This window comes from Rutidosis leptorrhynchoides, chromosome 2 (assembly GCF_046630445.1).
Source record: "Rutidosis leptorrhynchoides isolate AG116_Rl617_1_P2 chromosome 2, CSIRO_AGI_Rlap_v1, whole genome shotgun sequence".
Lineage (NCBI taxonomy): Eukaryota > Viridiplantae > Streptophyta > Magnoliopsida > Asterales > Asteraceae > Rutidosis > Rutidosis leptorrhynchoides.
The window spans coordinates 98,529,716-98,554,446 of record NC_092334.1 but is presented as its reverse complement, the minus strand read 5'-3'; the positions used below and the strand labels follow the sequence as shown (position 1 = coordinate 98,554,446).

General features: G+C 34.1%; 2 protein-coding genes across 2 annotated transcripts; both read left to right on the top strand.

Moving 5' to 3' along the window:
* Nucleotides 1-415: 415 nt before the first annotated feature.
* LOC139888121 (uncharacterized) lies at nucleotides 416-1,946 on the top strand. The gene is made up of 4 exons (XM_071871155.1): nucleotides 416-424; nucleotides 670-1,166; nucleotides 1,390-1,813; nucleotides 1,878-1,946. Exons 1-4 carry the CDS (start codon nucleotides 416-418, stop codon nucleotides 1,944-1,946), a joined length of 999 nt encoding a protein of 332 aa, XP_071727256.1.
* A 16,215-nt stretch (nucleotides 1,947-18,161) lies between these two features.
* Nucleotides 18,162-24,225, top strand: LOC139894360 (ABC transporter C family member 3-like). The gene is made up of 9 exons (XM_071877597.1): nucleotides 18,162-20,483; nucleotides 20,578-20,664; nucleotides 21,089-21,694; nucleotides 22,035-22,494; nucleotides 22,591-22,805; nucleotides 22,896-23,201; nucleotides 23,285-23,348; nucleotides 23,426-23,665; nucleotides 23,744-24,225. The coding sequence occupies exons 1-9, from the start codon at nucleotides 18,168-18,170 to the stop codon at nucleotides 23,866-23,868; spliced, it is 4,419 nt and encodes a 1,472-aa protein (XP_071733698.1). The 5' UTR covers nucleotides 18,162-18,167; the 3' UTR covers nucleotides 23,869-24,225.
* Nucleotides 24,226-24,731: the final 506 nt, after the last annotated feature.

The window sequence follows — 24,731 nt, the reverse complement described above, 5'->3', positions numbered from 1 at the left end:
TTTATCCTCACACACCAATTTAAAGAAATGGAGTATTATTAGAAGAGTAAAAGATTAAAATATGTGTGTGAGGATCAAAAAGAGTGTTATAATCATCCCCCATCTATTATACATCTCCTATTCTATATCTATATTAAATAATACTCCGTAGAGGATGAATTACTTGATTGGGGTCACCGAGACACCAACTATCTTAAGCACCTTATATAAATTAACGGTCCAATAATAAACGGGATGGTTGAAATTTCGTTGGGGTCATTTGACCCCATTGTTCTTAATGTAGCTGGGCCACTGATTTTTTGGACGTTTTTGAACATTGGACCTCCTATAATTGCACACCTTGCACGCCTCAATATCCGGCCCTGCATATACGTAAATAAAAAATAATTTTGGTTTAATTTGAAGATTAGATTAGATGGTTGAGGTAATCGACTATTGAAGATTATTGAATTATGGGGGTTTTATGATGTGTGTTGTGTATGTATAACTCTGTATTTATAGGTATATGTAATTCGATGTTAATCAAAAATTAATAATTCAGATAAAATCATAATATATATTTTATAATTTTTTTATGTCATTTCTTATCCTATAGAAGAAGTTTATTTAAATAAACCTTTTATTGATTTTAGAACGCTTAAACACGTTCTAAAGTGTTGGATTCATCAGTCGAAGACCTCCGAATTCATCAGGTTGCGTGATACTAAACAAAGTTTTATTGATTTGGATTTGATCATCGATTCTGGTACAGCCACTACGTCAGAGATTGAATCACGCAATTCGTTGTTTAAAGAGCAGGAGGATTTAATGCGTTACAATTCTCTTGATGCTCTTCAGAAGTCGAGGGTTAAATGGGACATAGAAGGTGACGAGAACTCTAAGTTCTTTCATTGTTCTTTAAAACGTAAACGAAAACAACAACACATACACGGCCTTATGATTAATGGTATTTGGGTCACCGATCCGGCTACTATCAAGATGAAGTTTCTCGATTATTTTAGTGCCAAGTTTGAACGGAAACAATCTACGGTCCACTTCGAGCCTGTTAACCCGTTACGTTCATTATCAGCCGAGGACAGTTCATTTTTGGAAGCTGATTTTGGAGAGGATGAAATTAAGAAAGCCGTGTGGGAATGCGGGAGTTCAAAGGCTCCTGGTCCTGACGGGTATTCGTTTCGATTCATAAAACATTTCTGGGAAATCCTTCAAGCTGATATTATAAGGGATGTTCGGAATTTTTTCACTTCGGGAGTTATGCCTTTAGGCGCGAATTCCGCGTTTTTTTCTCTCATTCCGAAGGTTACCAATCCGGTTCTTGTAAGTGACTTTCGTCCCATTTCTCTTGTGAGTTTTTTTTTACAAAATTATCACTAAATTGCTCACGATTAGACTTGCTTGTGTCATTGATAAGATTATCTCTCCGGAACAATCCGCTTTTATTGCGGGTCGTCAGATTTTAGATGGGCCTTTAATGCTTAGTGAAATCGTTTCATGGTACAAGAAAAAGAATCAGAAAGCTTTATTTTTTAAAGTTGATTTTGAGAAAGCTTATGACTCCGTGAATTGGGACTACTTATTTTGTATGCTAACCACTTTAGGTTTCGGTTCAAAGTGGGTTAGCTGGATCAAAGGTTGTTTAGTATCGGCTAGAACTTCAGTTTTAGTTAATGGAAACCCGACTCGAGAATTCTCTATTAACAGGGGTTTACGACAAGGAGATCCTCTAAGCCCGTTTTTATTCATCATAGTCATGGAAGGACTTCATATTGCTTTTCAACAAGCTATGGATATAGATTTCGTTCGTGGCATCAAAGTTGGTAATCCTTGCTTACGTTTATCTCATTTTTTTTATGCTGATGACGTTATCATTTTTTCAGATTGGAGTAGACAACAATTCGATAATATTTTGTGTTTACTTCATGCTTTTCATTTGGTCTCGGGGTTGAAAATCAATGTGTCTAAATCCCATATTTTTGGTATGGGAGTCAGTGATGCCGAGATTGATACCCTCGCTAACGATTCTGGATGCCAAAGGGGCCTTTTTCCTACTACATATTTGGGCGTTCCTATCGGGTCTAATATGAAACGTAAGTCAAGTTGGTTCACTTTAATTGACAAATTCCATTCCAAAATGGCTCATTGGAAAGCCAATTTACTATCATCCGGGGGTCGTCTCTCTTTGATCAAATCTGTTTTGGGAAGCCTTGGCATTTATTGGATGTCAGTTTTCAAATGTCCTGAATCTATTCTCAAAGTCCTCGAATCGATTAGATCTCAATTTTTCTGGGGTTGCAGCAATAATAATAATAATAAAAAAATGGCATGGGCTAAATGGAGCTTGATTCTTGCTTCATTCGAAAAAGGAGGTCTTAATGTTGGGAGCTTGAAGACTTTTAATCTTGCCATGTTATATAAATGGCGTTGGAGATTTCTATTGAATCCGAATGACTTATGGGTTTCTCTTGTTAAGTCCATTCATGGAAATATTTTTGAAAACACTCTTGGTAATACTTTATGGTCGTCTATTGTTAATAATTGTTCCAAAATTATTAATGACAAGTTGCTTCCGGGAGATGTTTTTAAGATGCTAGTAGGTAATGGACGGAACATAAGTTTCTGGCATGATATTTGGACGGGTCATGATTCTTTTGCTAATCGTTTTAATCGTCTCTATCATTTGGAAGTTAATAAACACCACACGATCGCTGATAAATTGGTTACAGGGTCATGGGGTTGGACTTGGAATCGTCCAGATTTATCCGGTAGGAATGTCTCTTCTCTTCAGGCTATTCTAGAAGAACTCAGTAATGTTCGGTTGTCGGAGGACGAGGACAAATGGTCCTGTTCGATTTCAGCAGATTCTGTTTTCTCAGTGAAGGGTGCGAGGGTTCATATGGATCGAGTTATCTTACCTTCTTCCAATATTCCAACGATTTGGAACAAAATTATACCCAGGAAGGTAAATATTTTCTTGTGGCGCTTTATTCATGATTATCTCCCTCTTCGTTGGAATCTTTCCACAAGGGGATTAGATATCAATTCTATTATTTGTCCCGTGTGCAATAATGGTGTCGAAGATCGCTTGCATTTGTTCTTTGGGTGTTCTTTTGCTTTGGATGTTTGGCGTAAAATTAATTTATGGACCGATTGTAACATGCCTCATTTCAATTCTTGGGAAGACTTCAAAGGTTGGATCGACGATGAAAATTTGGCCCCCAATTCTAGAATCAGACTTGAGACTATTGTTACTACACTCTTATGGGTCTTGTGGCGTTTCCGGAACGGGATAGTTTTTAATGAACTTTTGTGTAATCGAGCTAACTTAGTTGATGTAATCTTTTTGTATTCTTTTAGATGGCTTAAATATAGAGGTCATAGAGTGTCTAATTGGCACTCATGGCGTCTATTCCCGTTGTAATTTCTCCTTTAGCGTCTTGCTAAGGAGCGTTTTTTATATATTCCTTTTTGGCCGTTAAAAAAAAAAAAAATAAACCTTTTATATTAATTTATTTTCCAATAAGAATTTGAATATTATGTTTATATCAAACATTATTTAAAGTTTAAACACGTGAAAAAGTAACTTTAAACTATTTTATAAAGTGGTCTCTTAAACACAATTCATATAGAAAAAAGGTAACGGATAGGCAAAAACTTTTTTCTCTTTATGCTTGATTTCATGTGAGTGGGTTGATTTTAGCTCAAAATGTTTTTTTAAAAGGTAAATGAAATTTTATTAACACAATACCAATATCAAATACAGTACGTATAAGGATCCATAGACAAACATGAAAAACTCATGCCACAAACACGAAGTACATTATACACGAACAAGATTAAAGGGATGCGAAGAGAGTAGCCCAAAGTACTAAAGATCACGAAATATTGAGGTAAACACTTGGATTAGATAGCCATGTATGCCATTCGAACTTTCTTCCTCTTGCTCGACTTGATATCCATTCGAACGATTTGATTTTTTTTATTTAAAGTTACCAGTAGATTCTAACTTTTACCTCGAAACACCATGTTATTTCGGTTTTTTCCATAACATATATACCTCACTGAGAGTCGTGGACTATTATTTGACCATTGAATTTTTATTAACCAGAAATTAGGGTTCGCATCCAATTTGGTGCAACCCTAATACAACGGTGTAATACGTTCATCCAGCAAACAAACAATCACGATGGTGATGAAACCCTAATTTTTTATTGTTCAATCGTACCAACATATTAGGGTTCGCATCGAATCTGATGCAACCCCAAAACAACGGGAATACAATGTTCATTCAGCAACAAATAATGACGATGGTGATGGAGGGAAGAACCCTTAATTTTGACACCCAATCATTTAGTGAAGAAGAAGGGTAAGAGTCGGTGCAGGTAGGATACGTACGGAATGAACAAAACGACCAATTTTCGCATGACTTTTAGTATATAAGAGTAAATTGATGTATTTGATATCTATTTGGTATTTTAATTATATTATATATGTTGTATATCATCATCTTTATCCACGTCGGATCATCTTTATATCATCATGAACACTAGCAATCTTTTTGTAAAGGATACAAAAGTCACTTTGAATCTTATTTAGACAAAGTCACTTTGAATTTTGGATCATGTAATCGAACTCAGTGAAGAAAAAATAATTTTAGGGAAAATTTAAGTGTATATGAAAGATATGAAAGATAACAAGAATAAAGGGACTTTATAAATGATAGTAGTTTTTAGTTGCTTACGTGTTTTTATCACTAACTATAACTATTTAAGAAAAAACAAACTATTTTATTCTGTATTAATAATTAATAATAACTACTTTTTTTTAAACAATTGAAATTTTATTAGATAAAAGCTATCCAGAAACTAGACAAAGAATAACAAGACAATTACAAAGGATGAGGAAGCCAAATGTTCCCGCTTGAAGCAAATTTGCTTTTAATTTTTAACCAGAAAAAAGAAATATATAATCTAAAACAGTTTTTTTCTTTTTTTTCTTTTTTTTTTTTGAAAAGCAAAAGAATTTTATTAGCACAATGATAATTACAAGATGGCTTCTAAAATGTAGAAGCAACAATTCGCGAGACGATGCTAAGGTAGCATCCGGACAAACATCTTACACTATACAATTAAACTAAATAAATAACAAGAAGGATTATTGAACCAATTATGTCAATCGATAACTTTTCCTCTAAATCTCTTCGCGAGCCACTTGAAGCTCTTCACTTGAATCTCTTTCAATGCATACAGAGTGTTCCAACATTTATTCTTGAAGATTGTTGAATTTCGATTCTTCTATATGAGGTAGCAAGTAGTCCAAATAACCCCTTGCCAAATGCACTTTCCCGAAAGCGAATTGACAAGACTCCGTATTCAAAGAGTGTGTCGTTACGAAGTCTCCATATCCACCAAAGAGTGAACACAAAGATGCAATATGTTCGAGTTTTTTTCATGACCGTTCCTGGTTGTGCATCGAGCCACACAAAGATGTCATTAACCGTTTCAAAAGGCTGTCATCTAATATCGGACCAGTTGGTTAGTAATCCAGTATTAATATTCAAATGTTAAATACTTTGTTTTGATGATGACGTCAAGTCTTGTGTGTTTACAACAACGTATAGAACAACACAAGTTCATAAGCCTACACGATCTCTAGCAAACGACCATTACACGAAATCAATAAGTCAAAAGAGTCATTTGAAAACATACTAAAGGAGCACGGTCGACTCCACGGCTGACCGTGGGTCGACCGCAGAAACCTATTGTCCGGATTTTTGATCGAAAAATGTTTGACTACTTCGGGGCATATATAACTTACAAAACTTGTTTAAACATACTTAGAATAGTTGCCTCTTTCATATACAAATTAGTTTTGATCACTAAAACACTGATTTTGGATAATCAGACTTAATGAAACCTTAATGACACTTTTAGCTTTTGATTAATGCTAAATATTCAAGTATGGCTAAAAGTTATTTTTCAAAGTGTATTTTTATTAAAAGTAATAAAACTTAAAAATGGTCATTAAGTCCCAATTAAAGAGATGCTCTCAACTTGATAAACCATTAAGCACTAATCATGTGTTTAACAAGAGTTCAGTGTAAACTCCCAAAAGTCTTCATATGAAAACAAGTTAGTCTAATTTGGAAGCTTGCAAGTAGCCAATGAGATCACATACTTGCAAAACTAATGTTGACAAAAGGGTTGAAGACTTGTGACTTGAAGTTTGAAAGCTTATGGTTGTCATGAGATCAAAATTCTGCATTTGCCTTAAAAGAAAATCAATGACACACCTCTAGTACAAAGTGACTTTTCTCTTTTAAGCCTAGGTCAACTTCAAAGAATGCTTCCAAGACAAAAGGGTAATGCAGGTCTTTTCAGATGTTTTTGGCATCTAATTGCAGCCATCTAATAAGGGAAAAAGCCAAAGTAAAAGATTTCAAACGGCTACAAAATTCAGAGGTCAGAGCTGTGACGATCGCTCCAAATCCATATGGACGAACACGTCATTCATCGATTTCATTGCGAGGTATTTGACTTCTATATGATACATTTTGTAAACATTGCATTCTTTTGAAAAGGCACACCATAAATGAATATTTAACTCAAAGGTTTTCGACATCTGATGATTTCTACATATAGACAATCACCGTAAATAATAGTTTACAATAGTACTTCCATTGACAATGCAGTCAAAATAAGATACATGGTGATGATTTGGTGAATGCAACGTTTCCTTGATAAATATGCCATGTAAGACTCCATGCACATAGCTTGTCTAACATATAAGCAAACAGCGGAAGACTTCTAGGAACCTGAGAATAAACATGCTAACAAGTGTTAACACAAAGGTTGGTGAGTTCATAGTTTTAGTATTTCGCATAATCTGTATATAAAGGTGGACCACAAGATTTCAGTTGTTTCATCCAGAAATGTTTATCAAAATATTCTACGAAATTGAGCACCCTGGTAACTAAACTTAACGTATATATAATTTGTACCCTTTGTATAATCATCTTAATAATACACGCAAACCAACGTGTACGCTTCTTAAATAGCATACGTCCGTTAAAAGGCTAGTGCTCTAGCTCGGACGGGGATATCAAGCCCTATGGATCCATATACTACTACTCACGCCCACCAGTTCTTATAACCGGCAGTTACTAGTTACCAAAGCTAAGGGATTTTCGGTTTAAACTCAGCATAGAATTTAGTATGTACTTGTGTCCATTGTTTTTAAAATAAAGTGCATGTATTCTCAGCCTAAAAATATATATTGCAAAATCAATTAAAAAGGGAGCAAATGAAACTCACCTTAGCCGCATATAAAGTCGTTCACCAAAATGTGACCGAAACTCGGATTACCAAATAACTGTAGATCTCAACCTAGAGAACATATGTTGGTCAATAATTGTTTATCAAGCTAGGTCAGGTCATAGTGTATCACAATTCTAATGCTCGAGATCGACATACAATAGTTATCAAAAGTTATTTCAAAAAGTCAATCTGACTCCATACAATAGTTGAATGATCATGGCAATCGAATCATTTTAATATTTCACATAGTTTTCCAATTCTTGTAAAATTAAACTATAGTTTTTATAAGGCTTTAAAATATGATAAAACAATCAGTTTTGACAATTGTTCAACAAAACGAGATGTGCCTTATATAAGATTTCAGTTACTCGGCTGGTAATATTTAAAAATCCATTTTATCAATCTCGTAAACAAGTTGTTTAAATCTTAATTGCATATTCAAAAGCAATTTCAATTAACGTCAATCATAATTCAGTTGATCATATCTTTTAATCCGTTCATCGAAACTATTCGATATCTAAATGAAAAGTTATTGATTCATCGAAGAACTTCAATTCATCGAAGAACCCGTCAAAATAATGGATCGTGAGGTTAAAAGACTTAAGCAAAACAAGATACCAATTGTTAAGGTTCGATGGAATGCTCGTAGAGGACCCGAGTTCACCTGGGAACGAGAAGATCAGATGAAAAAGAAATACCCGCACTTATTTCCAGAAGATACGTCAACACCTCCAACTGCTTAAATTTCGGGACGAAATTTATTTAACGGGTAGGTACTGTAGTGACCCGAACTTTTCCATGTTTATATATATTAAATGAAATTGTTATTTATATGATTAAGTGTTTCCAACATGTTAAGCAATTAAACTTGTTAAGACGTGATTAATTGAAATAGGTTTCATATAGACAATTGACCACCCAAGTTGACCGGTGATTCACGAACGTTAAAACTTGTAAAAACTATATGATGACATATATATGATTATATATATAGTTAACATGATATTATGATAAGTAAGTATCTCATTAGGTATTTTAACAATGAGTTATATACATAAAATTGTGTTTATTGAATTAAGAAACTCGAAACGATATATATAATGATTATCGTTATAACAACGTCTTACTAATTACATATGAATCATATTAAGATATTGTTACACTATGTTTAATCATGATAAATGATAAGTAAACATGTCATTATGTATATTAACAATGAACTACATATGTAAAAAACAAGACTACTAACTTAAGGATTTCGAAATGAGACATATATGTAACGATTATCGTTGTAACGACATTTAAATGTATATATATCATATTAAGATATATTAATATATCATAATATCATGATAATATAATAATTTAACATCTCATTAGATATCATAAACATTGGGTTAACAACATTTAACAAGATCGTTAACTTAAAGGTTTCAAATCAACATTTACATGTAACGACTAACGATGACTTAACGACTCAGTTAAAATTTATATACATGTAGTGTTTTAATATGTATTCATACACTTTTTAAAGACTTCAAGACACTTATCAAAATACTTCTACTTAACAAAAATGCTTACAATTACATCCTCATTCAGTTTCATCAACAATTCTACTCGTATGCACCCGTATTCGTACTCGTACAATACACAGCTTTTAGATGTATGTACTATTGGTATATACACTCCAATGATCAGCTTTTAGCAGCCCATGTGAGTCACCTAACACATGTGGGAACCATCATTTGGCTACTAGCATGAAATATCTCATAAAATTACAAAAATATGAGTAATCATTCATGACTTATTTACATGAAAACAAAATTACACATCCTTTATATCTAATCCATATACCAACGACCAAAAACACCTACAAACACTTTCATTCTTCAATTTTCTTCATCTAAGTGATCTCTCTCAAGTTCTATCTTCAAGTTCTAAGTGTTCTTCATAAATTCTATAAGTTCTAGTTTCATAAAATCAAGAATACTTCCAAGTTTGCTAGCTTACTTCCAATCTTGTAAAGTGATCATCCAACTTCAAGAAATCTTTCTTATTTACAGTAAGATATCTTTCTAATACAAGGTAATACTCATATTCAAACTTTGATTCAATTTCTATAACTATAACAATCTTATTTCGAGTGGAAATCTTACTTGAACTTGTTTTCGTGTCATGATTCTGCTTCAAGAACTTTCAAGCCATCCAAGGACCCTTTGAAGCTAGATCTATTTTTCTCATTTCCAGTAGGTTTATCCACAAAACTTGAGGTAGTAATGATGTTCATAACATCATTCGATTCATATATATAAAACTACCTTATTCGAAGGTTTAAACTTGAAATCACTAGAACATAGTTTAGTTAATTCTAAACTTGTTCGCAAACAAAAGTTAATCCTTCTAACTTGACTTTTAAAATCAACTAAACACATGTTCTATATCTATATGATATGCTAACTTAATGATTTAAAATCGAAAAACACGAAAAACACCGTAAAACCGGATATACGCCGTTGTAGTAACACCGCGGGCTATTTTGAAGGAAATGACACCGACTACTCGACACACCATGAATATGAGCGAAGAGCAATTTCGTACCTTTCTTGCTGCAAACATAGCCGCAGTACAGGCTGCGCTACATACCAACAATAACTCTGAATCTAGCAATGCAGCTAACGGCGCAAGAAATCGTGTAGGATGCTCCTACAAAGAATTCACTGCCTGCAAACCTTTGGAATTTGATGGAACCGAAGGACCAATTGGATTGAAACGGTGGACTGAGAAAGTCGAATCGGTGTTTGCCATAAGTAAGTGTACTGAAGAGGACAAAGTTAAGTACGCTACGCATACCTTCACAGGTACTGCGTTAACATGGTGGAACACCTATCTTGAACCTGTAGGACAAAATGCTGCTTACGCACTACCGTGGTCGGCATTCAAGCAATTGATGAACGAGCAGTACCGTCCTAGAAACGAAGTCAATAAACTCAAGGCAGGACTTAGAGAGTTACGAACACAAGGGTTCGACGTTACCACATATGAACGACGATTCACAGAGTTGTGCCTATTGTGTCCGGGAGCATTCGAAGATGAAGAAGAGAAGATCGACGTGTTCGTAAAAGGGTTACCAGTAAGGATTCAAGAAGATGTGAGTTCACACGAGCCCGCTTCTATACAGAAGGCAAGTCGAATGGCTCATAAACTCATAAATCAGATTGAGGGAAGAATTAAAGAGCAGGCGGCCGAAGAAGCCAACACGAAACAACTCAAGAGGAAGTGGGAGGAAAACGGTGACAAGAGTCACCAGTACAACAACAACAACAATTACAACCACAATCGCAATAACTATCCCAACAACCGCAACAACAATCGCAACAATAACCGCAATCCTAACAATAACTACAACAAACATCCCAATAACAACAACAACTACAACAACCGTTTCAACAACAATAACAATCCCAACAACAACCTCAATAACAACAACGGCAACAAAAACCAAAAACAGCCATGTCATAGGTGTGAAGAAAATCATCAGGGGTTTTGCACGACATTTTGCAACAGGTGTAAAAGAAATGGTCATAGCGCGACAAAGTGTGAGGTCTACGGATCAAAGTTTAACAGAACTAAATGAACAAATAATGTCAGAACAAGTAATGCCGAAACGAATAGTGTCGGAGCAAGTAATACCAACGCTGTTTGTTATAAATGTGGAAAAATGGGCCACCTTATTAGAAATTGCCCGAATCAGGGGAATACTAATGGGCAGGGCCGTGGAAGAGTTTTCAATATTAATGCGGCAGAAGCACAGGAAGATCCGGAGCTTGTTACGGGTACGTTTCTTATTGACGATAAATCTGCTTATGTTTTATTTGATTCGGGTGCGGATAGAAGCTATATGAGTAGAGAATTTTGTGCTAAATTAAGTTGTCCATTGACGCCTTTGGATAGTAAATTTTTACTCGAATTAGCAAACGGTAAATTAATTTCAGCAGATAATATATGTCAGGAGAGAGAAATTAAACTGGGGGATGAAACGTTTAAAATTGATTTAATACCAGTCGAGTTAGGGAGTTTTGATGTAATAATTGGCATGGACTGGTTGAAAAAGGTGAGAGCAGAGGTTGTTTGTTACAAAAATGCGATTCGCATTATGCGTGAAAAAGGAAAACCTTTAATGGTGTACGGAGAAAAGAAAAACGCGAAATTAAATATTATTAGTAGTTTGAAGGCGCAAAAACTAATAAGAAAAGGTTGTTACGTCATTCTAGCACACATCGAGGAAGTTAAACCTGAAGAAAAGAACATCAGTGATGTTCCCGTCGTAAAAGAATTTCCCGATGTATTTCCGAAAGAATTACCCGGATTACCCCCACATCGATCCGTTGAATTTCAAATAGACCTTGTACCAGGAGCTGCACCAATAGCTCGTGCTCCATACAGACTCGCACCCAGTGAAATGAAAAAATTACAAAGTCAGTTACAGGAACTTTTAGAGCGTGGTTTCATTCGACCAAGCACATCACCATGGGGAGCTCCTGTTTTGTTTGTCGAGAAGAAAAATGGTACATTCAGGTTGTGTATCGACTACTGAGAGTTGAACAAACTTACCATCAAGAACCGCTACCCACTACCGAGAATCGACGACTTATTTGATCAAATACAAGGCTCGCCTGTTTATTCGAAGATCGATTTTCGTTCTGGATACCAATTGTTAAGGTTCGATGGAATGCTCATAGAGGACCCGAGTTCACCTGGGAACGAGAAGATCAGATGAAAAAGAAATACCCGCACTTATTTCCAGAAGATACGTCAACACCTCCAACTGCTTAAAATTTCGGGACGAAATTTATTTAACGGGTAGGTACTGTAGTGACCCGAACTTTTCCATGTTTATATATATTAAATGAAATTGTTATTTATATGATTAAGTGTTTCCAACATGTTAAGAAATCAAACTTGTTAAGGCGTGATTAATTGAAATAGGTTTCATATAGACAATTGACCACCCAAGTTGACCGGTGATTCACGAACGTTAAAACTTGTAAAAACTATATGATGACATATATATGATTATATATATAGTTAACATGATATTATGATAAGTAAGTATCTCATTAGGTATTGTAACAATGAGTTATATACATAAAATTGTGTTTATTGAATTAAGAAACTCGAAACGATACATATAACGATTATCGTTATAACAACGTCTTACTAATTACATATGAATCATATTAAGATATTGTTACACTATGTTTAATCATGATAAATTATAAGTAAACATTTCATTATGTATATTAACAATGAACTACATATGTAAAAAACAAGACTACTAAAGGATTTCGAAATGAGACATATATGTAACGATTATCGTTGTAACGACATTTAAATGTATATATATCATATTAAGATATATTAATATATCATAATATCATGATAATATAATAATTTAACATCTCATTAGATATAATAAACATTGGGTTAACAACATTTAACAAGATCGTTAACTTAAAGGTTTCAAATCAACATTTACATGTAACGACTAACGATGACTTAACGACTCAGTTAAAATGTATATACATGTAGTGTTTTAATATGTATTCATAAACTTTTGAAAGACTTCAAGACACTTATCAAAATACTTCTAATTAACAAAAAAGCTTACAATTACATCCTCGTTCAGTTTCATCAACAATTCTACTAGTATGCACCCGTATTCGTACTCGTACAATACACAGCTTTTAGATGTATGTACTATTGGTATATACACTCCAATGATCAGCTCTTAGAAGCCCATGTGAGTCACCTAACATACGTGGGAACCATCATTTGGCAACTAGCATGAAATATCTCATAAAATTACAAAAATATGAGTAATCATTCATGACTTATTTACATGAAAACAAAATTACACATCCTTTATATCTAATCCATATACCAACGACCAAAAACACCTAAAAACACTTTCATTCTTCAATTTTCTTCATCTAAGTGATCTCTCTCAAGTTCTATCTTCAAGTTCTAAGTGTTCTTCATAAATTCTATAAGTTCTAGTTTCATAAAATCAAGAATACTTCCAAGTTTGCTAGCTTACTTCCAATCTTGTAAAGTGATAATCCAACTTCAAGAAATCTTTCTTATTTACAGTAAGATATCTTTCTAATACAAGGTAATACTCATATTCAAACTTTGATTCAATTTCTATAACTATAATAATCTTATTTCGTGTGAAAATCTTACTTGAACTTGTTTTCGTGTCATGATTCTGCTTCAAGAACTTTCAAGCCATCCAAGGATCCTTTGAAGCTAGATCTATTTTTCTCATTTTCAGTAGGTTTATCCACAAAACCTGAGGTAGTAATGATGTTCATAACATCATTCGATTCATATATATAAAACTACCTTATTCGAAGGTTTAAACTTGAAATCACTAGAACATAGTTTAGTTAATTCTAAACTTGTTCGCAAACAAAAGTTAATCCTTCTAACTTGACTTTTAAAATCAACTAAACACATGTTCTATATCTATATGATATGCTAACTTAATGATTTAAAACCAGAAAACACGAAAAACACCGTAAAACCGGATATACGCCGTTGTAGTAACACCGCGGGCTGTTTTGGGTTAGTTAATTAAAAACTATGATAAATTTTGATTTAAAAGTTTTTCTTCTGGGAAAATGATTTTTCTTATGAACATGAAACTATATCCAAAAATCATGGTTAAAGTCAAAGTGGAAGTATGTTTTCCAAAATGGTCATCTAGACGTCGTTCTTTCGACTGAAATGACTACCTTTACAAAAACAACTTGTAACCTGTAATTCTGACTATAAACATATAATTTTTCTGTATAGATTCATAAACTTAAGTTCAATATGAAACCATAGCAATTGGATTCACTCAAAACGGATTTAAAACGAAGAAGTTATGAGTAAAACAAGATTGGTTATTTTTGCTTGTTGTAGCTACGTGAAAATTGATAACAAATCTATATTAATCATATCCTAGCTAACTTATATTGTATTATACATGTATTCTAATATATTATGTAATCTTGGGATACCATAGACACGTATGTAAATGTTTTGACATATCATATCGACCCATCTATATATATTATTTGGAACAACCATAGACACTCTATATGCAGTAATGTTGGAGTTAGTTATACAGGGTTGAGGTTGATTCCAAAATATATATAGTTTGAGTTGTGATCTAGCCTGAGACGTGTATACACTGGGTCGTGGATTGATTCAAGATAATATATATCAATTTATTTCTGTACATCTAATTATGGACAACTAGTTGTAGGTTACTAACAAGGACAGCTGACTTAATAAACTTAAAACAGTAAAACGTATTAAAAATGTTGTAAATATATTTTGAACATACTTTGATATATATGTACATATTTGTTATAGGTTCGAGAATCGACCAGTGGCCAAGTCTTACTTCCCGACGAAGTAAAAATCTGTGAAAGTGAGTTATAGTCCCACTTTTAAAATCTAATATTTTGGGATGAGAATACATGCAGTTTTATAAATGTTTTACGAAATAGACACAAGTAAATGAAACTACATTTTATATGGGTGAATGATCGAAGCCGAATATGCCCCTTTTGCTTGGTAGCCTAAGAATTAGTAAACCGATCTACTAATTGACACGAATCCTAAAGATAGATCTATTGGGCCCAACGAACCCCATCCAAAGTACCGGATGCTTTAGTACTTCGAATTCATTTTTATCATGTCCGAAGGATTTCCCGGAATGATAGGGGATATTCTTATATGCATCTTGTTAATGTCGGTTACCAGGTGTTCACCATATGAATGATTTTTATCTCTATGTATGGGATGTATATTGAAATATGAAATCTTGTGGTCTATTATTATGATTTGATAATATATAGGTTAAACCTATAACTCACCAACATTTTTGTTGACGTTTTAAGCATGTTTATTCTCAGGTGATTATTAAGAGCTTCCGATGTTGCATACTAAAATAAGGACAAGATTTGGAGTCCATGATTGTATGATATTATGTAAAAACTGCATTCAAGAAACTTATTTTTGATGTACTATATTCTTATTGTAAATCATTATGTAATGATCGTATGTAAACGGTATATTTTAGATTATTATTATTTGATAATCTACGTAATGCTTTTTAAACATTTATAGATAAAATAAAGGTTATGGTTGTTTTAAAAATGAATGCAGTCTTTGAAAAACGTCTCATATAGAGGTCAAAACCTCGCGACGAAATCAATTAATATGGAACGTTTATAATCAATATGAACGGGACATTTCAAAGTGTAGCTTTAATCAATTAAGTGTTTTGGTTATTTGCTTCTATAAATCATCGTCTCGTAGTATATACATACATACATATATATATATATTTTTTCATTTTAAAATAGTGTTTTACTGTAGCAAATAGTGATTTTCGAAAACACTGTAGCTTTTCGGGTACTGTAGAAATTCGAAAATACTGTAGCAAATTAGTGTTTTACTGGTTCATCTTAAACGTTTTAGTTAACTTATCTAAATATCAATCGAATCAATAATCGAATGTTACTATTGTTTACTAAATAACTTGAAATCATATATATATATATATATATATATATATATATATATATATATATATATATATATATATATATATATATATATATGCACATTAAATTATATATATATATATATATATATATATATATATATATATTGTTCGTGAATCTTCGAGAACAGTCAAAGAATAATTGATTACATGAATATAGTTCCAAAACTTTCGTGACTCAACATTACAGACTTTGCTTATCGTGTCGGAAACGTTAAAGATTAAGTTTAAATTTGGTCAGAAATTTCCGGGTCATCACAAGAGCTGCACGGTCGAACCACGGTCGACCGTGGGGTGAGCCGCATACATCCGGGTTTGAATTTCTCTTGCCTATAAAAGCCAAACCTTGGAGCACTTGAAGACTCACCTCTTGCACTTACATTTCCATATATTTACTGATATCATTCAAATCTTATTCTAATCAATTTAAAGTGATTCAAGCAAGAGTGATTGTAAACTTAGTTTTGAGTTTACTTGTAAATTATCTTCTTAAAGGGACCTAGAAGATAAGTGAGGTTTCACCTACTGGTAGCATTAGGATCTTGTGGTAAGAGCATTTGGTGATTGTGAATTCTTCAACGGGACGTAAGGGTTCATAAGTTGTGGTTTATCAAGGAGCTAATGTTGTATCCGGACACTTCACCGAGTTTGAAGCATCATAGTGAAACTAACTCTCAATTCGTTAGAATTGGGGAGTGGATTAAGGAAGATTAGTTAACATCTTCCTAAACTACTATAAACCTCCGTGTTTGTTCTCTTATCCCTTATCTTGTTACTTATTATACTTGTGAACAAACTATTCAAATTACACTATAGTAATCTCAAGTTCTAAATCGAAAAAAAGTTTTAAAAATCGCACTAAGTAACTATTCACGCCCCCTCTAGTTACTTACAGGACCAAATAGAAATTCCATGCCAAATTGTCTTTGCCACGTTACAGAATAAGAAGACATGATCCCATGATTCACCACCAATACTACAACTCCGGCAGATTATAGTATCAATATGAATGCCGTGAGACGAGAGAATCCATGTATTAGGCAAATGATCAAGTAAGAGTCTCCACACAAAGATATTAACTTTTTCCGGGATATGTTTAAACCAACGAGTGATTGTATGAGTCGATGGTGAAAAGAAACCGTCCAGAATTGCTTTCGTGCCCCGAATAGTGAATACCCCTTCTAGTTCAAGATTCCAACGCCATAGATCATCTTCATTACGCAGTGAAAATACTAGTTTGATGAAAAACATTAAATTATAAGATTATTTCATACATTATGTTTTTTTCATTATAATTTATTTAAAAATAAGTTTATGTAAAAGTTAAGAAAATCGTGAAATCATTTGTGAAAAAGTCAAATAGAAAAACAATTTCAAAAAGCAAATGAAAAGAACATAAATGCACTAATTAGTTACCTTCCTTTCACAAAAAAATAAATATAAATAATAATAATAATAATAATAATAATAATAATAATAATAATAATAATAAATAAATAAATAAATAAATAAATAAATAAATAAATAAATAAATAAATAAATAAATAAATAAATACGTAGTAACTAATTTGTTACCTTTTCAAACCCAAAAAACTTGCATGTACATTTTGATTAGCATATTTCATAAAAAAATTTACATATTAAATACTTCGTAGATTTATGACATCATTACATGTTGTATTGATACCTCATCATATAAATTTCAATTTTTTTTTTTAAAAAAGGAGATAACTTCATGACATCAAGTAAAATGTTATATAATCCATTTTAAAACTTCATAAACAACAAATAAACTATCTTCCAAATTTAAATGAAAGACGGTTGGTACTTGGATATGACGATTACTACTCGTATTATCTTTCGGATTTTAAATGACGATAAACGGAAAAATAATAGTAATTATTGTAGTCTCCGTCTCCTAATTCTTGGCCACCACGTTCATTTTTCAACAATTTTATCTTTGACTTGCTCTATTTCCCCTTATATTCTTCTTTATTATAATTTATAATTTATAATATAAAATAAAATAAAATGAATATAAAATATAAATATATAAATACTATCAAAAACAACACCCCATAAACCTCAAAAACCCATCGCCACTTACATTATAGTGAGTGTCAAGTTCGAGAAAACGGAAACCAACAGCGTTAATCAATACCCATTCGATTCAAATAACGATAAAAGCTATTAAAGTTTCAAGCTTTGGTATGTTTTCTTTTAATTCTACGATGATGACGAACACTGCTACTAATTTCTTGTTAAACCCAATTTTCTTTCATGGGTGTGTTGCTTTAATACAGTTTTTGTTTTTGCTTTTCATATTAATCTCATGGGTTTGTTATAAAAGACTCAAACTTGATACAGCTTTGGTTCCGAAACAGAGTTTTGGATGTTTGTTCTACAAACAAACTCTGTTTTGTTCTGTTTTTCTATCACTCTTTAATCTTGTTTTGTGTTTCTTGAACAATTTCTATTGGTATAGAAATGGATGGGCTGATGAAAAGATTGTAAGCCTTTCACATGCTGTTCTTGCATCACTTATTTGGTTCTCTGTTTCGGTTTATTTGCACACTCTCGGTTCGAATTCATCGACAAATTCCAAAAAATACCCATTTGTGTTAAGGGTTTGGTGGGTGTTTTTCTTTACAGTTTCTTGTTGTTCACTTTTGGTGGACTATGTTAACTACAAAAGAACCAAGAATGCACCTTTAATGTTCTTTGTGTCTGATTCTGTGTCTAGTTTCATTGGTTTGTTTCTTTGTTATGTGGGGTTATCCCATAAAACTGAGGAAGAAGCTCAAAGTAACAATCTTGAAGAACCCCTTTTAAATTCTGGTGTTATTAAGGGTGAGATTCAATCAACTTATGAAAATGCAAGTTTCTTTAGCTTGTTGATTTTTGGTTGGATGAGTCCTATAATTGCAAAAGGCAACAAAAAGCCATTAGACCTTGAAGACGTGCCTCAACTCGCGAGTATCGATAGTGTGAAACGAGTGTTTCCTGTTTTGTTAAACAAAGTAGAGTCGTATAGCAATGGGGGTAATCAAATTACTACGTTTGGTCTCACGAAAGCGTTGTTCTATATCGTGTGGAAAGAAGCAGTGATCACAGGCTTCCTTGGTTTAGTATCGGCTTTGACTAGTTTTGTGGGCCCTTATTTTCTAGACTCGTTCGTTAAATACTTGAATGGAAACCGAGATTATGATCACCAAGGTTGGGTTTTGGTGGCTGCTTTTTTCATTTCCAAGATTATTGGTTGTTTCACGCAACGTCATTGGTATTTCAAGCTCCAACAAGCTGGAATTAGAGCCAGGTCAGCAACCGTTGCAATGATTTACAAAAAGGGTTTAACGATATCTGGCCAATCAAAACAAGGTAACTCGAGTGGCGAAATTATAAACTTTATGGCAGTTGATGCAGAGAGAATAGGCGATTATGCTTGGTATATGCACGATTTTTGGCTAGTTTTAGTGCAAGTAGGCATAGCATTAGCACTTTTATATAAAAATTTAGGTGTAGCTGCAGTTGCTTCGTTCGTAGCTACAGTTTTCGTGTTGTTGGCTAATCTTCCATTAGGAAATATTCAAGAAAAACTTCAAGATGAGTTGATGAAATCGAAAGACAAAAGGATGAAATCGACGTCTGAAATTTTGAGAAACATGAGGATTCTTAAACTTCAAGGTTGGGAGATGAAGTTTTTGTCGAAAATTATAAAACTTAGGGATGAAGAAGAAGGTGCATTGAAGAAATACATGTATACTTTATCTCTAACTTCTTTTATATTTTGGGGTGCTCCAATTGTTGTAGCTGTTGTCACTTTTGCTACATGTTTGTTTGTTGGTACGCCTCTCGAATCAGGAAAAATACTTTCGTCACTCGCAACTTTCAAGATACTTCAAGAGCCTATTTATAATCTTCCCGATTCGATATCAGTGTTCTTTCAAACTAAAGTGTCTCTTGATCGAATCGCTACGTATCTTAGGCTCAGTGACATTGATTCAAATGGTGTAGATAAGGCTCCTAAAGGCGTTTCAGACACGGCTATCGAGATCATAAATGGGAATTTCTCATGGGATTCAAATGAATCTTCGAATCCGACTTTGAAAGATATAAATATTAGAGTGAATCATGGTATGCGAGTTGCTGTTTGTGGGACCGTTGGATCAGGGAAGTCGAGTTTACTTTCGTGTATATTAGGTGAGGTGTCGAAGGTATCAGGAAGCGTAAAAGTTGAAGGAACAAAGGCGTATGTAGCTCAATCGCCATGGATACAAAGTGGAAAGATTGAAGATAATATCTTGTTTGGTAGGGAGATGGATAGAGAAAGGTATGAGAAGGTTCTAGAAGCGTGTTCTTTGAAGAAAGATCTTGAAATTCTTTCGTTCGGTGATCAAACTGTTATTGGCGAACGAGGGATTAATTTGAGCGGTGGTCAGAAGCAGAGGATACAGATTGCGCGGGCTCTTTATCAAGATGCTGATATTTATCTTTTTGATGATCCGTTTAGCGCTGTTGATGCTCATACAGGCAGTCATCTTCTCAAAGTAAGCATCTTTTTTTACTTTTGTTATCTTTTTATTGATATTTATAGACTTATTCACATTATCTGATTGTGCGTATGATGTGTTTCAATTACAGGAGTGCATGCTGCAATTTTTAGACTCGAAGACGGTTATTTACATTACACATCAAGTAGAGTTCTTGCCTGCTGCAGATCTTATTTTGGTGAGCTATCTGAATCTAGATAAAATATTATGTTCATTTGCATTTAGTCTATTTGTGTTCTGCTCATCATTAGTTTCTCATTTCGTTAGTAAATTTGAGCATATTTCTCACATTATTAATACCTGGAAACAGGTAAGGTTGGGTCGGTTTGGGTAACGGGTCAAAACGGTTTTGGATTGAAATGGGTCACGGGTCAAACGGGTTAGATTCTTAATGGGTCCAAATGGGTCGGGTTGGGTAACGGGTCGAAACGGGTCATGGGTCAATTTTTTTTTTTTTTGTTTTGAGGTTTGGGGTTTACATTTCGAGACTATTTTATCAAGACCCAACGGACCCAAAAGCTTGACCCAGATGACCCAAATTTGAGAGTATGGGTCTCAATTGCTAGATGTATTCTCACTTAATACGATAATATCACAATCAGGTTTTGAGGGACGGAAAGATCACACAAGCTGGAAAGTACAACGACATTTTGAACTCAGGTAGCGACTTTATGGAACTTGTAGGTGCACACAAAGAAGCGTTATCAGCCATTGATTCCATGGGGAGAACCGATCAAGAACAAACAGATAGTTCCCAAAAGAAACCAAACAATACTCAAAACAACAAAACAGAAGATATATCAGGTACAAAAGCACAACTCGTTCAAGAAGAAGAACGCGAAAAAGGGAGAGTAGGTTTCTCAGTATACTGGAAGTACATAACAACAGCATATGGAGGGGCACTTGCACCCTTTATAGTATTGGCACAAGTTGTGTTTCAAACACTTCAAATCGGAAGCAATTATTGGATGGCTTTGGCGTCTCCCGTTTCAGCAGATGATCCTGCCCCCGTTACAGGGTCAACGCTTATCATCGTTTATGTAGCTTTGTCTGTTGGAAGCGCGTTATGCATACTCGCACGAGGCTTACTTCTTGCAACCGTTGCGTATAAAGCCGCTACTATTCTTTTTCACAAAATGCATTTGTCGATTTTTCGTTCGCCCATGTCGTTCTTTGACTCCACTCCAAGCGGACGAATACTAAACAGAGTAAGCAAACTTCTTAATAAAGTAGCTGATAGCTGAAAGCTTTTATAGATGTATTTAGGTGTTTGACAGAGTAGTTGAAGTTTTTATTTAGAAAAAAGAGTAAACTGACAAAAGCTATGAACTTTTTCTCAAACGCTAGCTCTTTTGAAATTCTAGTTTCTTTCCTCAGTCTAAAACTCTAAAATCTTTTAACCAAACGACCAAACGAAGCTTTTTATTAAATAAAAAGTTTTTTCATTATAGCTAGAAGCTCCTAAAAGTTCCTTACCAAACATACCCAGAGACTCATTTAGCATAATTTATTTTGCTACTGATGTTAAATTTGTTTGAATACATATAGGCATCTACTGATCAAAGTGCTGTGGACATGCAAATTCCGTACCAAGTTGGATCGTTCGTATTCGCTATTATTCAACTGCTAGCCATCATGGCAGTTATGTCACAATGTTCTTGGCCAATGATCTTTGTATTAATACCTGTTGGGGGATTATGCATCTGGTTACAACAATATTACCTGCCTTCAGCACGAGAAATGGCACGTTTAGTTGGCGTTTGTAAAGGTCCAGTGATACAGAATTTTGCAGAAACAATATCAGGATCAACAACCATTAGAAGCTTTGATCAACAGGACAGGTTTCAGAACACGAATCTTAAACTAAACGATGATTTTGCAAGACCAAAGTTTCATGCAGCTGCAGCTATGGAATGGTTAGGCTTACGTTTGGATATGCTGTCTTCGTTTACGTTTGTTGCGTTTTTGATTTTCTTGATTTCTATCCCAGAGGGTACCATTGATCCAAGTAAGTTTTTTTTTTTTTTTTTTTTTTTTTTTTTTTAATTTTTAATTTTTTTAAAGAACAAGTGACTAACAGGTTTTTGGTTCTGCAAATTTTAAGGTATTGCGGGTTTGGCTGTTACTTACGGGCTTACTTTGAATACGTTACAAGGATGGGTTGTATGGACACTTACAAACCTCGAAAACAAAATTATTTCGGTCGAAAGAATTTTTCAATATTCTTCGATACCGAGTGAACCTCCGCTCGTTATAGAATCAAATAGACCTAATGAACAGTGGCCTTCACAGGGAGAAGTTGACATTCGTCATCTGCAGGTACTTAAATTACACTCTCATCTTGCAAAGTTAGCATATTATGAGTTTATGACTGATAAGATTCTTGAATGTAATGTTAACTTTTTGAAGGTTCGATATGCGCCACATATGCCACTTGTGTTGCGAGGGCTTACGTGCACTTTCAACGGGGCGAAGAAAACGGGGATCGTTGGAAGAACGGGTAGTGGAAAGTCAACTCTGATACAAACACTTTTTCGCCTTGTGGAGCCCGCGGCTGGAGAGATTTTGATCGATGGTATTAATATATCAACGATCGGTCTTCATGATCTTCGTTCAAGATTGAGCATTATTCCTCAAGATCCAACCATGTTTGAAGGAACCATTCGAAGCAACTTGGATCCACTCGAAGAGTACTCAGATGATAAAATTTGGGAGGTAGTTGATTTACATAATAATAATTTCAATGCTTTCAAACATTATACATTGCATCATTTAACAATATCGATTTGTTACTTTAGGCTCTCGATAAGTGCCAGCTTGGCGATGAAGTGCGAAGTAAGGAAGGAAAGCTTGATTCACCAGGTACTGTTCATATTCTTTACAGCAAGTACTTTTGACTTTTTTTTTCCTTATAATATTTCATGTAAAAATGTTTATAGTTACCGAAAATGGAGAAAACTGGAGTGTGGGACAAAGGCAGCTCGTGTGTCTGGGGCGTGTACTACTCAAGAAAACAAAAGTATTAGTACTCGACGAAGCTACTGCGTCAGTCGATACTGCAACTGATGGAATGATTCAGCAAACGCTCGCACAGCACTTTAAGGACTCAACTGTGATCATGATCGCTCATCGAATCACATCCGTGCTCGATAGTGACATGGTCTTGGTTCTAGAGCAAGGTCCGTTAAGCGACTGTTGATACTTTTGTTTCTGTTGAGTTAAAGGCTAAACATGTATACTTTTTGATCTGTGTGCAGGTCTGATTGATGAATATGATACTCCGACAAAGTTGCTGGAAGATAAATCGTCTTCATTCGCAAAGCTTGTTGCTGAGTACAGTATGAGATCTAGTTCCAGTTTTGAAAACTTAACAGAAACATAAAAAGTATTGGTATCAAGATTTGTGCTTGATAAAATGTTCTTGATTGCTCAAAGGAGAATGAAGGTATCATAAGCTAATATGAGTATGACTGTCGGGTGGGTCCCATTTCCCGCTGCACGATGTTAACACGCGAAAGTCGAGTAACAGATTCGCGCTGTAGGAATTAAACGCCATAAACTTTTTTATATTTTTACTGTTTTATAGATTTTAATGGTGTGTAAGCATAACTAGTTTCTTCATGTAATGATGTCTAAAATTATTTAAGACGTACTCTGCTTAATTTATAGATGATTTTCCGGTCAATTTTGAGTTACTAAGGTCATATTGATCATATGTTTCATGTCGTAATAAATCACGAAAAAATTCATTTTTTTTTTTTAACGGTATTAAGGTCACTGACGGGGGCCATAAGCGATCCACCCGAAGAGTGTTTGGTATTGGTTATCTGAGCAACCATATTCATTTTATATTTCAAGGTTAAGTACCAACAATTGGACTGCTATTTGTTAATTTTCGGATCCGTTTATTTATATTACTGCTATCATTTTCTCAAAGATATTTAAAGACATCTCTTGCAGTGGATTTATCATAGACTTATCATTACCCCTTCACTTTACCAAACAACCACCCTAGTATTGTCTCATATTTTTATGAAAGTTTGAGCACCCCACATGTTCGACGAAATGCCCAAAAGAATATTGCATTGGTCCACAAAAGCTTTGTTAGTCTTTGGTGGGCGGTGGCTGTGGGTTCAAAATTTAATGGTAGTTTATTGCTATTGGGTACTTGTACTTCAATGATGCTTACAAACTGTAGTTCCAAAAATTACTTTTTGATAGTTGCATTCATCATCATCAGGTGTT

Coding starts and splice junctions, on each gene's coding strand:
- LOC139888121 (XM_071871155.1), top strand. Junction 1,167..1,389: donor AAGGCTCCTGGTCCTGACGG/GTATTCGTTTCG, acceptor GCTCACGATTAG/ACTTGCTTGTGTCATTGATA. Junction 1,814..1,877: donor ATTTCGTTCGTGGCATCAAA/GTTGGTAATCCT, acceptor TCATTTTTTCAG/ATTGGAGTAGACAACAATTC.
- LOC139894360 (XM_071877597.1), top strand. CDS start 18,168: ATGATGACGAACACTGCTACTAATTTCTTGTTAAACCCAATTTTCTTT. Junction 23,202..23,284: donor CAGATGATAAAATTTGGGAG/GTAGTTGATTTA, acceptor TTGTTACTTTAG/GCTCTCGATAAGTGCCAGCT. Junction 23,666..23,743: donor GGTCTTGGTTCTAGAGCAAG/GTCCGTTAAGCG, acceptor ATCTGTGTGCAG/GTCTGATTGATGAATATGAT.